The following is a 16,261-nucleotide window of genomic DNA, read 5'->3' as shown; positions in this document are numbered from 1 at the left end:
CCTATAAGCTAACAGCTTGCACAGATTGTTGTTTTCCATCCATTCATTCTGTTACTGGAAGCATTGCGTGTTATAATCTTTACTAATACAGTTTGGTGGATATCTTATAAATGCCATCAGTGGTTGAGATACTGTTCTGTCTTAGCAGAAATCCAGGATGGCTCACGGTGCCAGGAGAGACTCCCCGGAGCTCCCTGACTTCTCGATGCTCAAGAGACTAGCAAGAGATCAGCTCATTTACTTTCTGGAACAGGTAGGAACAAGTCAACCAGTTTGTGTGGGCTGGATGCCACCTGGCTTCAGTTTAAGAGCATTTTCCTGCAATGTCAATGTCTAATTCTTCTCTGTGTATTCTGTAAATGCTGATGTTGCATTTCTAACCAAATCAGTGCACAGTAGCAGGGCTGAAGCCATATATTTTGTTTTGGTGATAGTTTCACCTTGTTCGAAAGTTCGAAAGAAACACTGAAGACTAATGTTCTAGTTCCAGACCATGATATTGTCTCTCTTGTCCCACAGCTGCCGGGGAAGAAAGATCTCTTCATTGAAGGAGACCTGATGAGTCCATTGGATCGCATTGCAAACGTGTCAACACTAAAGGTGAACTGACTTCTCTCAACGACTTCTCTCTTCACCTATCAGATAAAAGCATTTCCAAAAACCTAACACAACATCTCCCTGTTTCCTGCAGCAACACGATGTGGATAAACTCTACAAAGTGGAACACAAACCCATTCTAAGCACCTCAGATCAGTAAGCTTTCCTTTTCATACCACTTTATACCCAGTTTAGCACACATATGGCCGATGTGAGTGCGCGACGATGTGTTTTCAGGCTCTGCTTCCTGATCCGGCCAAGAATAAAAACTGTGAAGTGGATATGTGGTGAGTACTTCTGCTGACTGCTCAGCACTCATGTACGTGTACAAGTCTGCATTCACTTGTGTGTTTCCTTGAATGCTGTATATTTTACCTGCTGTCTAATGGCAGATGTTTCACACTCACTTATTCCAGATGTGGCCAAAGCAGACAAGGCAGCTGGGAAATTTAGAAGATACAAGCTGATCTTTACCCCTCAGAAGGTTCATCCTGCCTTGGTGTTGTGTTCAGCTTGGCTTGATGTTGTAAAAAGTCCTTCATTAACCATCTTTGTTCTTCTTTGCTGTTCAGTTCTATGCGTGTGAAGCTGTCCTAGAGGAGCAGGGCATCTTTGGCGGTGAGGATTTTTTTGCCTTTTGTGTTTGTATCAGTAAAAATTGTCGTGGAACAGAAGAAGATATGATTTTGGCTCTACAGATGTGACCACCGACGAGTGGGCTTTCTACCTTCTCCCTCTTGATGACGACATCATCAGTCTGGAGCTGCCAGAGTTCTTTCAAGACAACTTTCTGGTAAGATTTAGGTCTAGAAATGACTTTTCTTTGATGGTGTGCAGTCAACATGATCACCGCACATACAGTTTTCTGGAGGATTTCTTTGGACTTTAGTCTGAGGTTTTATTTAAGCTTTCCTTCCGTTTCCACGGCTGCATGTGCTCCTCTATTCATCTCTGGCAAATAAGTTGTAAGACGACTAACAGCAAATCAGATTAAACGTTTCTTCTTAGCGCAGAACGAGAGGTTCAGTCAACATGGTTTAAAACAGCACAATTTCAGTTTCTGATCTTAAAATCTGTATCATTCCCCCAAATCCCAGTTTGCCAGACAATACGGGTTATTGCTTAAATTGCTCCGAAACTCAAATGGAAGTAAACCTACTTGGTTTCTTAGCCTTTTCTTCTGGTTAAATTATTGGATTTTTAGACTTTTTCTTTCACTTTGATGCAAAAATCAAACTTTGCATGAGGAGAAGTTGTGGCTGGAGGAAAACTACGATTAGTTTCAGATCGGGACGTAAAAACACAGCAGAGGGTGCGCTTTCTGAATGATCCTATCTGGTAAAAACTGCTTTTTGTTTTTTCATTTTAGTTCAAAGTCCCCTGTAAATAAGCTGCTGTTAAGTTTTATTCTTCATTTTTCAAATGATTTAGCATGTTGCATCTGGTCAGCCCTGTGAAGGACTGGTGACCTGTCCAGGGTGCATCCTGCCTCTCATCCACTGGGATTGCTGGGATTGACTCCAGCTTCCACACAGCTCTTAATTAGACCAAGCGGTTTAGACAGTGAATGAATCACTCCAGTTTTCTCCTCATTGGGGTCCTCTCCACCGGGGGCTGCCCCCGCTCTGACTGCATGGGTGTTGCTGTGGGGGCTGTCCCTGTCTGGTGGGTCGGGATCCAGCACTGCAGACTTTCAGCTGTGGTGTGGGTCCTGTCTGCCCGGACTCGGATGGCTCCCATGGTGACGGCCTGGGTGGTCGGGGATGGGGATAAGCCTTTGTGTCGATACACCCTGTGGATATCTTTTCCTTATCTAGTACACATGTACCCAGCCATTTGTCTTCTTTTAACTGCTATAGGGGCTAATAGGGTTTGGGTGAGGGTGGTTATGGGTGGGTGTAAGGGGACTGTGGATGTATGTGAGTGTGTGTTTTATCTATTTGATGTAAAGCACTTTGTATTCTTTTTTTTAAGCATGAAAAGTACTATAGAAATAAAGTTTGATTTGATTTGAATGAACCTGGTCAGCTGGATGTGAATCCTGGTCTTGTTTCTGTGTTCCTGATCAGATGATTTTACATCCTGCTTCAACAGCTTGTTTGATCTGTAAGAAACCGTCTGTGTTTTCTCAGGCAGGAGACCAGCGGTGGGTGAGGACAACCGGCAGCGCTCTGCACCTCCTTCACTCCCTTTACGGGCCGTTCTCAAAGGTCTACGGGATCGGACGCTGTGCTAAGGTCGGCATGATCAGAAGCCAACAACCAGTGATGTTTTTTCAGCTCTCAGATTCTCTGATGTATTTTTTTTTCCTCAATATGTTGGATGACTTTTGTGAAATGAGGAACTGAGCCGCCGTTCATTCTGTTTGTCGGATGCCAGATGACTTATGAGTCGTGGAGGGAGCAGGTGGAAGAGGGGGAGAAAAAAGCTCATCAGGCTGAAATCGGGAATGTTTTTCTTATCGACCGAGGTAAGAAGCCACATGTCCTCCAAGCTGCTGCTGCAGTACCGTAACAGCTACCTTGTCTCTGCAGATGTGGACTTCGTCACGCCGCTGTGCTCACAGGTCGTCTATGAAGGACTCGTGGATGATATATTCAGGATCAAATGTGGTGAGTTTTGGTGAAAAGTCTGCATTCATGTTGTTTTAGTGCCACTAGAAGCGCTCGCTTGTCTGTTTTAGCCGCTGATTATGGACGTATTTATGAGTTAGAAGCTTTAATGGTGAAACCAGTCCTCTTTCTGCACAGCAAAGAATCCTTTAAAAACATTCTTGGACCCAGACGGTGATCCAGATTATCCCCAAATTCTAAATCACTAAATGAGATTCCCTGAAAATATGATCTTAATCCCGCCCGTAACGTTAGTCACGTTGCTGCCGGACAGACGGACAGATCACTGCTGCTGACCACATGGAGCTCCTGTTCCCCTCAAAGGCGTCAAAAGTTTTTCTTTTCAACACGTTTTTGCATTTTCAGAGGAATTAGTTCTTTTTTTAAATCAGCCAATTATTCAAAACATCTTATAAAAGAAACATGTAAATATGATGAAATGAGACATTTCCACAGTTTAATATACGTAAACATTCATTCATTCATTTTCCTAACCGCTTAATCCAATTCAAGGTTGGGGGGAAGCTGGAGCCTATCCCAGTAGTCTTTGGGCGAATATACTTTAACATAAGGTACATAATATTGTAGTAATTCACACTGAAGATACTTCACAAGGTTTAAATACTGACTTATATTATTTAGTTACTAAACTGTCAGGTTATGCTTAAATGATCAAATGAGTCACCAGACAAAAACACATGCTTACTGGTTTAAGAGCTCACAATTTCATAATTCCAGTAGATATTAACTGGGGACACAAACCAAAATCCCCTGGAGGTCGCTGGACAGATGTGAAACCAGTCAGAGTAGGGAAAACCTGTCTGGTAGCTCTGGGAAACGAGCTGAAACCTGCATGGAAGTGATTGGTCGGCCTGTGGGAGGCTGACTGGATCAGACTGGGAGACTCTGACTGGATCAGACTGGGGGACTGGAAGCCGGAGCTCGTAGACGTGTCTGGTTTTCCAGGCTTTAATGACTGTCAACATGTAAATACTAAATGTTTTCAGAAAGGAGTGCGCACCGCGGCTCAGTGTGTTTCTGCTTTTGCTGTTTTTTAATTCTTTGACTTTGTATCCGACTGAAACCAAAATCAGATGCAGGAAAAGGTTCAAACAGTTTTCTTGATTTAAAGGAAGGGATGGAGGACAGCAAGACTTTTTTTTTTTTTATTGGATACCAGTTTATACCATTTATAAAAGCACAACTATACAGACGGCATTGATATTTTTATTGCAAGGGTAGAATGAAATGTACATAAAACATAAGAAGATCAATATATGAAATCAACGCTTTAAAACTGATAAGAACATTCAATAAAAATGAGCCAAAATAAATCTTTTTAAAACGATAAAATGAAGATGAATATAAGTTAAGTCACATTTATTAAATGGAAAATAAAAAATATAATATGTGATAGACTGCGATGGACTGGCGAGCTGTCCAGGATGTACCCTGCCTTTCGCCCAACGACGGCTGGGATAGGCTCCAGCTTCCCCGCCACCTGTCAAGCGGTTAGGATAATGAATGAATGACTGAATATGTAATAGAATGAATATATTGAAACATGATGTGCAATAATATCCAATAAACCAGTAAAATATGCAAAGCAAACGTCATCCTCACATACAGAACCATGAGGACATTTGATAGGCTACCATGATCATGTGACACAGAAGAACTTCACTGTTTCTGCGTTTTTACGTCATTTTATTGCCTAAAACTCACAGAAGTGAAAACAAATGATGTGTTTTCTATCAGCAGATGGTATCTCGATATTGATATAAGTATGAAATGTGACATTTTGATTGGCTGATATGGAAGTATCGACTGTGAGGTATCTATTTGCCTCCTTATTGGAAGGAAGCACATTTAAGACGAATAGCTTGACCATGATTTCTATCTCCTCTCTTCTCTGGGATTTGAAACGACTACATCTTCATTGTTCTGTCAGATAACGTTGCATCCTCATGTCCTTTGCTTTTGACATTTTACTGGACGTATCGTGTGACTAAACGGAGCATTTGCAGCTTTAGTTTGTGTGGAAGTGTCGTCTCATTGCAGTAGTTCTCTGCAGGATGTGTGGAGTTTGGACCTGATGTCACTTCCTCTGATAAAAGCGTGAAAGTCATGCTGAACTCCCAGGATAAGGTAAGGCGGGCATGGAAGCTGAAGCACCTGCTGCTTGTCTTCGCTGATGTTAGATTAAACGTCTGAACCGTCACATCTCGCAGGTGTTCGGTGAAATCAGGAACGAACATTTCTCCAACGTCTTCGGGTTTCTCAGCCAGAAAGCCAGGAACCTCCAGACTGCATATGACGTGAGTAAATACGATGAAAACTCGTCCCTCGCTGTAACTGCCATGACTGATGTCACGATCTCTCGCTCGGTGCAGAAACGGCGAGGGATGGACATAAAGCAAATGAAGACGTTTGTGTCGGAGGAGCTGAAAGGCCTGAAACAGGAGCATCGGCTGCTTAGTCTGCGTGAGCACCACCGCACCCTTCTCCAGAGCGACTATTACACATTTTAAAGTAATATTTCCAAGATTTCACTGTTGAAATTCACCTTCTCTTTCAGATATCGGCGCCAGTGAATCTATCATGAAAAAGAAGACAAAGCAGGACTTTCAGGAGCTTTTGAAGACAGAACATTGTAAGAACAATCTGCCGACACAAGACTCAGGTTTTAGCTCATGGATCCTCTTTAAAACGGAGACATTATGTTGGAATATTTATAATATTTAACTGGGCATCGTCTAAAATGTTTAACATTGAATGTCCTAAGAGTTTAGGAAGCGTTCTGTAAGCATAGCGTCTGAGTTGCACCGTCTGGATGTGGAAGTCAGGATTCTTTTCTCTGTTACGGAGCTGGAAAACTCTGCATCTTCACTGTCCTGCTTTCTTCTGCACAATGTCCTTTTTCCCTCCTCTACAAACTGACACTGAGGTTTTATCCTCAGTACATGGTCAGCTTTCCTGCTCAATGTTTTGGTCAAAGATCAGCCGCAGCAGCTCGTCTTTTCTTCCATTACCTTACACTTCAAGTCAAAAAGCAGAGTTTGAGATTAATCCACTCACCATGGTCTACCGGTTGGCCTCCACTAGTCAGTTAAAACACGCCGTTAGGTAGTTCTGCTGCTGGTTAGTTAAACACGCCGTTAGGTAGTTCTGCTGCTGGTTAGTTAAACACAACGTTAGGTAGTTCTGCTGCTGGTTAGTTAAACACGCCGTTAGGTAGTTCTGCTGCTGGTTAGTTAAACACGCCGTTAGGTAGTTCTGCTGCTGGTTAGTTAAACACGCCGTTAGGTAGTTCTGCTGCTGGTTAGTTAAACACGCCGTTAGGTAGTTCTGCTGCTGGTTAGTTAAAACACGCCGTTAGGTAGTTCTGCTGCTGGTTAGTTAAACACGCCGTTAGGTAGTTCTGCTGCTGGTTAGTTAAACACGCCGTTAGGTAGTTCTGCTGCTGGTTAGTTAAAACACGCCGTTAGGTAGTTCTGCTGCTGGTTAGTTAAAACACGCCGTTAGGTAGTTCTGCTGCTGGTTAGTTAAACACGCCGTTAGGTAGTTCTGCTGCTGGTTAGTTAAAACACGCCGTTAGGTAGTTCTGCTGCTGGTTAGTTAAAACACGCCGTTAGGTAGTTCTGCTGCTGGTTAGTTAAACACGCCGTTAGGTAGTTCTGCTGCTGGTTAGTTAAAACACGCCGTTAGGTAGTTCTGCTGCTGGTTAGTTAAACACGCCGTTAGGTAGTTCTGCTGCTGGTTAGTTTAACACGCCGTTAGGTAGTTCTGCTGCTGGTTAGTTTAACACGCCGTTAGGTAGTTCTGCTGCTGGTTAGTTAAACACGCCGTTAGGTAGTTCTGCTGCTGGTTAGTTAAACACGCCGTTAGGTAGTTCTGCTGCTGGTTAGTTAAACACGCCGTTAGGTAGTTCTGCTGCTGGTTAGTTAAAACACGCCGTTAGGTAGTTCTGCTGCTGGTTAGTTTAACACGCCGTTAGGTAGTTCTGCTGCTGGTTAGTTTAACACGCCGTTAGGTAGTTCTGCTGCTGGTTAGTTAAACACATCGTTAGGTAGTTCTGCTGCTGGTTAGTTAAAACACGCCGTTAGGTAGTTCTGCTGCTGGTTAGTTTAACACGCCGTTAGGTAGTTCTGCTGCTGGTTAGTTAAACACGCCGTTAGGTAGTTCTGCTGCTGGTTAGTTAAAACACGCCGTTAGGTAGTTCTGCTGCTGGTTAGTTTAACACGCCGTTAGGTAGTTCTGCTGCTGGTTAGTTTAAACACGCCGTTAGGTAGTTCTGCTGCTGGTTAGTTAAAACACGCCGTTAGGTAGTTCTGCTGCTGGTTAGTTAAACACGCCGTTAGGTAGTTCTGCTGCTGGTTAGTTAAACACAACGTTAGGTAGTTCTGCTGCTGGTTAGTTAAAACACGCCGTTAGGTAGTTCTGCTGCTGGTTAGTTAAAACACGCCGTTAGGTAGTTCTGCTGCTGGTTAGTTAAACACGCCGTTAGGTAGTTCTGCTGCTGGTTAGTTAAACACGCCGTTAGGTAGTTCTGCTGCTGGTTAGTTTAACACGCCGTTAGGTAGTTCTGCTGCTGGTTAGTTAAAACACGCCGTTAGGTAGTTCTGCTGCTGGTTAGTTAAACACGCCGTTAGGTAGTTCTGCTGCTGGTTAGTTAAACACGCCGTTAGGTAGTTCTGCTGCTGGTTAGTTAAAACATGCCGTTAGGTAGTTCTGCTGCTGGTTATTTAAAACACACCGTTAGGTAGTTCTGCTGCTGGTTAGTTAAACACGCCGTTAGGTAGTTCTGCTGCTGGTTAGTTAAAACACGCCGTTAGGTAGTTCTGCTGCTGATTAGTTAAACACGCCGTTAGGTAGTTCTGCTGCTGGTTATTTAAAACACACCGTTAGGTAGTTCTGCTGCTGGTTAGTTAAACACGCCGTTAGGTAGTTCTGCTGCTGGTTAGTTAAAACACGCCGTTAGGTAGTTCTGCTGCTGGTTATTTAAAACACACCGTTAGGTAGTTCTGCTGCTGGTTAGTTTAACACGCCGTTAGGTAGTTCTGCTGCTGGTTAGTTTAACACGCCGTTAGGTAGTTTTGCTGCTGGTTAGTTTAACACGCCGTTAGGTAGTTCTGCTGCTGGTTAGTTAAAACACGCCGTTAGGTAGTTCTGCTGCTGGTTAGTTAAAACACGCCGTTAGGTAGTTCTGCTGCTGGTTAGTTAAAACACGCCGTTAGGTAGTTCTGCTGCTGGTTAGTTTAACACGCCGTTAGGTAGTTCTGCTGCTGGTTAGTTTAACACGCCGTTAGGTAGTTCTGCTGCTGGTTAGTTAAAACACGCCGTTAGGTAGTTCTGCTGCTGGTTAGTTAAACACAACGTTAGTTAGTTCTGCTGCTGGTTAGTTAAACACGCCGTTAGGTAGTTCTGCTGCTGGTTAGTTAAACACGCCGTTAGGTAGTTCTGCTGCTGGTTAGTTAAAACACGCCGTTAGGTAGTTCTGCTGCTGGTTAGTTTAACATGCCGTTAGGTAGTTCTGCTGCTGGTTAGTTAAAACACGCCGTTAGGTAGTTCTGCTGCTGGTTAGTTAAACACAACGTTAGGTAGTTCTGCTGCTGGTTAGTTAAACACGCCGTTAGGTAGTTTTGCTGCTGGTTAGTTTAACACGCCGTTAGGTAGTTCTGCTGCTGGTTAGTTTAACACGCCGTTAGGTAGTTCTGCTGCTGGTTAGTTAAAACACGCCGTTAGGTAGTTCTGCTGCTGGTTAGTTAAACACAACGTTAGTTAGTTCTGCTGCTGGTTAGTTAAACACGCCGTTAGGTAGTTCTGCTGCTGGTTAGTTAAACACGCCGTTAGGTAGTTCTGCTGCTGGTTAGTTAAAACACGCCGTTAGGTAGTTCTGCTGCTGGTTAGTTTAACATGCCGTTAGGTAGTTCTGCTGCTGGTTAGTTAAAACACGCCGTTAGGTAGTTCTGCTGCTGGTTAGTTAAACACAAAGTTAGGTAGTTCTGCTGCTGGTTAGTTAAACACGCCGTTAGGTAGTTCTGCTGCTGGTTAGTTAAACACATCGTTAGGTAGTTCTGCTGCTGGTTAGTTAAAACACGCCGTTAGGTAGTTCTGCTGCTGGTTAGTTAAAACACGCCGTTAGGTAGTTCTGCTGCTGGTTAGTTAAACACGCCGTTAGGTAGTTCTGCTGCTGGTTAGTTAAACACGCCGTTAGGTAGTTCTGCTGCTGGTTAGTTAAAACACGCCGTTAGGTAGTTCTGCTGCTGGTTAGTTAAACACGCCGTTAGGTAGTTCTGCTGCTGGTTAGTTAAAACACGCCGTTAGGTAGTTCTGCTGCTGGTTAGTTAAACACGCCGTTAGGTAGTTCTGCTGCTGGTTAGTTAAACACGCCATTAGGTAGTTCTGCTGCTGGTTATTTAAAACACACCGTTAGGTAGTTCTGCTGCTGGTTAGTTAAACACGCCGTTAGGTAGTTCTGCTGCTGGTTAGTTAAACACAACGTTATGTAGTTCTGCTGCTGGTTAGTTTAACACGCTGTTAGGTAGTTCTGCTGCTGGTTAGTTAAACACGCCGTTAGGTAGTTCTGCTGCTGGTTAGTAACCCACACTGTCACATCTTGTCTCCATAAACTCTGAACTTCCTTATGTTCCTTTCTTCTGTGTTTTCAGCAGCAAACATTAACAACTGCTGTGTGTATATCCAACATTTCACCCACGCTGTTTTCATGGTGCATTCACATCAAATGGGCGAATCAGAGTTTCCATCTTCTGACTTGTATAAAGTTAAACCGGCATAAATAGAGATTTCCTCGTTTGGATGTAAAAACATTTAATAAAAAGGCTGGAAGGGAATTATTGTCTCATTTAAGTGAATTATATAACTAACAGGATTATATGTGAAAAAAGCTGGAGAAAAGTTAAGATTTCCTGCTTCTGAAGGACAGTGAATGCAGCATTTTTTAAAAAGTAATACCCTGCAGATCCGAGCAGAAAGCTCACAGACTCAGTTAGACACACTTTCAGACTGAAATAAAAAAAATTTGGGTTGTGTTTTGGTTTGCTTTTTTTATTCTGAACATTGGAAGACATTTAGAGCAAAAGCAAAACACTGACGGGTGATCTGGCATAACGTCAGTAAAACTAAAGCTGTTGTTTTTATACCACAGTATGAGATTTGTTTGTTTGTTTATCTAAGTTTGTGCAGATATTTGACCAATGAGGATTCTTTATTTTCTCTCTTAGCTTTACTTGAAGGATTCGAAATCCGTGAATGCATTTCTTTTATAGAGGAACACATCAACAGGCAGGTGGGTTTCGCTCCAAATGGCTGAAAAAAATAATCACATCGTAACTTTAAAAAAAAAGAAAAAACATTTTATTTGTGTGTTTCTGTTGTTTTCTGCAGGTTTCCATGATAGAAAGTTTGAGGCTGCTTTGTCTTCTGTCCATCACAGAAAACGGTAATTTTTTAAAATTATTTATAAAAAAAGAAACGACAAATTTGTGTTTTTTTTTACACATGTGGGACGTGATTTTCCTCACAGGACTTCTTCCTAAAGATTACCGATCATTAAAGGCCCAGTATCTTCAGGTGAGCACACAAATGTCAGAAATGTTCATAGATGCAGGTATCAGCCTGCGACGTGAGGTCACATATATCCAGAATCAGTAATGATAATAATAATAATAATAATAAACTAATATATAATAATAAATAAATAATATAACAATATAACATAAATAATAACAATAAATAATGATAATAAAAAAATAATAAATAATAATACATCCAGAATAAGTATAATAAATATTAAGTGTAATAAATTAGGTCTGAAAGTTTCATTAGTTATTTGTTTGTATTTTTATGTATCTATAGTAAAATAACTTTTTGTGGAATTAATGTTTTATCTAAAGATGATATTAAAAGGGAAGATTTTTATCAACTTGTAACAAAAAAAAAAAATCTGTTTTCAACCTGTTTAGAGCAACATGGTTTTATGCGTTTTAAGAAATATTCTGAGTGAAATCCGCTTCAGAAAGGCGAAGTGGGACAGCCAGGATTAATGTGAGCCCAACTAGGTGGGGCCAAGCAAGCAGGAGAGTTTCTGGGACTGTGCTCAGCTCATTGGGTTTACATGCAATGAAATGTGTCTCCATAACTGCCTTTAAAGCAGCCAGTAAGATAATTACCCCCCATCATGTAGGGAAACCCTGCAAGCAGCCAGGACTCAGTACGACCAGGCTAATCTGTGCTAAATGCTACAGACAGATGGAAATGTGGCCAGTTTAGGCTTTACTGGCCATCTTTAACTGCTTGGTTAGATAGAGACTTTGTGAACTATAAGCTTGGATGGATTTCAGACCAGCTGTCTGGCTTTAACATAATTGATGACAGATTTAGATTTTATTCTGAATATAACTTCTCCTTTAACAATCAGAGGTACTTCTAGGCAGGTGTTATACTGTCTGAGCCCCGCCGGTGTAATCTGTGATGTTTTCCCTGCCTGACCTCTTCAGAGCTACGGAGTGAACCACCTCCTCAGCTTCTCCAACCTGAGGCAGCTGGGGCTGCTGGTCGAGCAGCAGCCTGGGGAGACGCTGACTGTCATGGAGAGCAAAGTGGGCAAACTGGTCAATGATAGAGCTGCAGGTAAAACAGACCTCAGTCTGGAATCCAGGAATGGATGCTTTTCCATCTGCTGATGTTTGCAGTTGCACTTATCTGTTTTTTCCCTTCTAGGAAAGCTGACTGATGCTTTTTCCTCTCTGGCAAAGAAAAGCAACTTCCGTGCCTTGAGCCGAAAGCTTAACCTGGTGACTAAAGATCTCATCTACTTAACTCTTCTAGTTATCTACAAATGTCTTAATGGTCTTGGGCCTTCTTATTTATCTGACCTCGCAGACCCTGAGGTCCTCTGGTACCGACCTTAGATATACCAAAGGTCAGAACTAAAACATATGGCGAGACCGCGTTCCAGTTTTAGCCTTTGGACCAGCCTGCCAGAGGACCTATAAGTGGCTCAAGACCCACATTTTTAGTTTCGCTTTAACTTGAATATTTCTTCTTTTCTTATTTATTTGTCTGTTTATTTATTTATTTTTAAAGACATACATTTATTTACGTATTTATTTATTTTTTCATTAATTTTCAATCTTTTAGATATCATTGTCTTATCTAATTTTATGACATATTTTATGTACTTTTTATTATTTTTATTTTATTATTTATATTACTTAGGTTTGATCTTATTGTTCTAATTATTGTTTTACAAAATTGATTTAGTTATTTTATCTTTTGTGTCTTTATTTTATCTTTTTAACCTTTTAGCTCCAGTGTTTCTTTTTCCTCATGGGGACCCTCCGTGTTGGGGGCTGCACCTGTTTGACCGGCGGGGCTGTTGTGGCGGGGTTCATCCTGCCGGGGGTGTTGGTAGGGGTCCTGCACTGCAGCCATATGGCTGTGGTGTGGACCCCGGCCTGGGCGTTACCTGTGGCTGCGTCTCCGTTGGTCATTCCTGGGGCGGCTCCTGACATGGATGTTGTTTCCTCACAGCAGTGTGAAGCCAGATACAGATGACAGAATCCTGAAGTTATTAGTTTTTATTTTGGCATTAATGGTCAGGGGAAGGGTTGGGTTGTGTGTGGGTAATGTGTGTAAGTGTGAAATAGTTTTTATTTTTATGTTTGATATGCTTTTGTAAGAAAAGTGCTATACAAATAAAGTTTGATTTGATTGAGTGTTTACCACACTGAAAAAGCTGCTTGGTATCAAGTTTACTGTGATGTGTTGTGTAAAGGTGCCAAAGTCTGATGAAGAGTATGACCTGCGCGTCCCTCGAGACATGGCTTACATCTTCAGCGGCGCTTACGTCCCTCTGAGCTGCAAACTCATCGAGCAGGTGAGTTTGTCAGCTAGAATCATCCGCTGAAACGGACTTATCAGGATAAAAGCTGTCATTTTGTCTGTTCTGCAGGTGTTGGAGCGCGACGGTTGGACGGGGCTGGAAGAAGTCAGCAGGCTGTTGAACGGCCATGAATTTGCTGTTACAGGTCATATAAAGCGAGAGTTTAGATACATGAAAAGCACACCCACACTTAGATGTTTGTATCACTGAGCGCTGGATGTTCTCTGTCTCACATCAGGAAGCGGCGGAGCTGATTCACGGGGAAAGAACGACTCTCAGCGCATCATTTTGGTCATGTTCCTCGGTGGATGTACCTTCTCTGAGATTTCAGCCCTTCGTTTCCTCGGCAGAGAGAAAGGTAAACATGGTCTGAATTATTGTACTTTTTTGTTTGCCGTCTGTTATGTCAAAGCCTTTACACACCAAGTCTGTTTATTGTTTGATTGATTTGATTTGTTTGATTGAAGTCATAAAAAGTATATATAACGCTGTGCCATATTTACATGACACCTAATTTTTTGGTGTATCTGGATGACAGACGTCAGTGGTTTTCTTTTTTAACCCTTTGTTTCATGTTCATATGTGTTCAAAAATTGCATAAGCACAAGGAAATGAGTGTATCTGCAACCATGAGGTCTTTTTAGGAGTAATTGCAAAGGAAGAAAATGTACACTGAGAATACAATGGAGAATAAATAAAGATAAAGTACAGATTAAAAAAATGTGTCAGGCTTGCCTGGAGAAAAAAACTTTAAGGATAAATATAAATATCCCTTGGGAATGATGCAGCTGTAGCTCTAAATCTCCATTAAATCATAAAACAATATGTAAATATTTTCTCTGCAAAAGAAAATTGCAGCAGAAAGAAACCTTTTTTGTGCAGATAGTTGGGCTGAAATCTCCAAAATGGTTATTTTGGCATTTAAGCACCTGCTCACAGCATCCACCAGCTGGAGGAGCAGGTTTTAAAGCTCACTGTGGGAATATCCATCTATCCATGCTAGGACGGTATCAGAGTGGAGATCTGAATCCTGCATCCTGAAATACACCTGGAAATAATCAGAATGCAGCTAACAGCTGTGACTAGTGCAAGCCGTGTTTGTCTGACAACTTTGATTAAATGGTGGATTAAAAAGAAATCACAAAGTTTGTGTGTGAAGTCCTTTAAAATGGTGTTAACTTAAGTTTCAAATTTACTGTCATAACTACAGTATGTCTGTCTTGTGCTCTCATTTATACATAAAGTGTAGCAGAGAAATATCTGTACTTTTTTTTTTTTTAAAAGCTGTTATTTCTTACAATAAACAATTCTAACATTTTACTTGTATTAATTATAAAAAAAAAAAAAAAAACCCATTCCCATTCATTTAAAGTTATTAGTTTGCCTGAAAGTATTTTTCTGTTTGAAAGTGCATGTGAACCCATGTCAACATTGACTCTCTGATGACGTTTAATTTCATCACTATGTTGGAATATATAAAAATAGGTTGAAATTTCATTTCTAACATGTCTGTTGTGTTGTTCCAGGATACAAATTCATTGTGGTAACAACTGCTATTACAAACAGTTCCCGGCTAATGGAGGCTCTGCTGGACAACCACTTATGAAGACATGCAACGCATTCCTGCAGCCACAGGTTATACATTCCAGCTCAAATAAAGAAATATTCACTTTATCTGACTGCAAAAGAACTGTAAAAATGTATAAAGCCAATAAATGTGTGTTTTTAACGTGTGGTTCTTTAATTTTATTATATTTTATCGTGATGGAAACTGTATGGAATCAGATTTATTTCAGAATCTCCAACAAAACTCACCAGCCAATCGCAATGTGCCCCTGAAAGAGCCCGCCCATGAAAGGTTTGTGTCAGAAACATAGACTGTATTAGAGATAGATGTAGCCTCCGTGACATCACGGTTTCTGAAGAGCTGAATTGAAGCTCGGTGGGCAGTTCCTACCGTTGCCATCTTGGCAGAGGCATGCACGGCGTCTTGCCGGAAAATACAAATATGGGCAAAGACGTGGAGCTGAGAGGGGGGCTGTGAGCGTCATGGTGGATGATTTACATTGAGCGAACTCCAACCTGCCTGTAGCTAACCCGGAAATAACAGGAGCTAACCAGCTAACGGAGGTAAGCGGGCTAAAGCTAAGTTAAGTTGTTAACCGGCTAAAAACTCTAGTTGTTTTATGTTCTTCTTACTTGAATCAGGAGATTGGTACCTGTCAATCAACAGGACACGCCCCTAAATATGCTGAACTTCGAGATTAAATTACTTTTAAATGGACGAGTTAGAAAAAAAATTCACTCTCCCCACAGTTGTCATGAAGATAAACCTGACCCAATAAACCGAAAACCAGGTTTTGAATCAGGCTGTAAACATGTTTATTTCTACTGTGAAGTTGGCCTTTTTAACATGGGAGTCTATGGATTTGCTGTTTTGCAGCCAGCCCCTAGCGGAAGAGGGGGGGAACTGCAGTTTTATGCACTTCAGCATAGGCTTTACTTTTTACCGCCGAAGGCTCCGTCCATCTTTTATATACGGTCTATCATCAAAAGGCTGTGAAGCGTAACCAAAATAGAAAGAAAGAGGAAGAGGAAAGTACAAACAAAACTACTTACTTTAACCTAATAATAGCCTAATAGTTTCATGATGATTGATAATTTTTGATTTTGAGATCATTTATTTTACATAAGTTTTTTTTTTTGTTTGTTTGTTTTTTGCTTGAGTTTTTAAAAGTTTTGCTTGGAGAATCTGAAACAAATCTGATTCCATACAACTATAGCCTCATCAATGTCATATGAACAACGGTCACTTCACTCAGTGTTGGAATGCAGCATCGGTGTGTTTGTTTATTATATCATTAAAAGATTGAGCTGCTTGGTGGTGGGCGGTGTGCTCCCCGGTTCAACAAAACTAACTGGCGGTGTGCGGTGACGTAAGTAACGTGCGCTCTCGCAGAACGAACCAATCAGAGAACAGAATGCTGTTGCATGCGTATTTTGAACTGAAAACGGACTCAACTGAGAGGAGAGCACACACACAACAAGAGGACACGACCAACACTTCTTTAAAGAAGGTATCGGTTGTTTAAAATCTGCCAACAGTCTGGGATTTAAAAATGCGAAAAAGGTAAGTCAAAAGTTT

The 16,261-nt window shown here is 41.5% G+C and overlaps 1 protein-coding gene across 1 annotated transcript; it reads left to right on the top strand.

The window, feature by feature from the left end:
- Window positions 1–157: 157 nt before the first annotated feature.
- On the top strand, window positions 158–14,765 carry vps33b (VPS33B late endosome and lysosome associated; the record flags this gene model as incomplete). The annotated part of the gene is made up of 23 exons (XM_079242690.1): window positions 158–253; window positions 520–600; window positions 692–753; window positions 835–884; window positions 1,014–1,081; window positions 1,170–1,215; window positions 1,296–1,390; window positions 2,730–2,834; window positions 2,977–3,067; window positions 3,132–3,209; window positions 5,284–5,357; window positions 5,441–5,527; window positions 5,603–5,693; window positions 5,788–5,862; window positions 10,454–10,518; window positions 10,617–10,671; window positions 10,756–10,802; window positions 11,729–11,861; window positions 11,952–12,025; window positions 13,009–13,110; window positions 13,186–13,261; window positions 13,355–13,474; window positions 14,643–14,765. The coding sequence occupies 23 exons, from the start codon at window positions 158–160 to the stop codon at window positions 14,720–14,722; spliced, it is 1,851 nt and encodes a 616-aa protein (XP_079098816.1). The 3' UTR covers window positions 14,723–14,765.
- Between the last annotated feature and the right edge of the window lie 1,496 nt (window positions 14,766–16,261).

This window comes from Telmatherina bonti (genome assembly GCF_933228915.1).
Source record: "Telmatherina bonti genome assembly, chromosome: 1".
NCBI lineage: Eukaryota > Metazoa > Chordata > Actinopteri > Atheriniformes > Telmatherinidae > Telmatherina > Telmatherina bonti.
The sequence above is the reverse complement of the archived record's forward strand: the minus strand, read 5'-3'. Positions and strand labels throughout refer to the sequence as shown.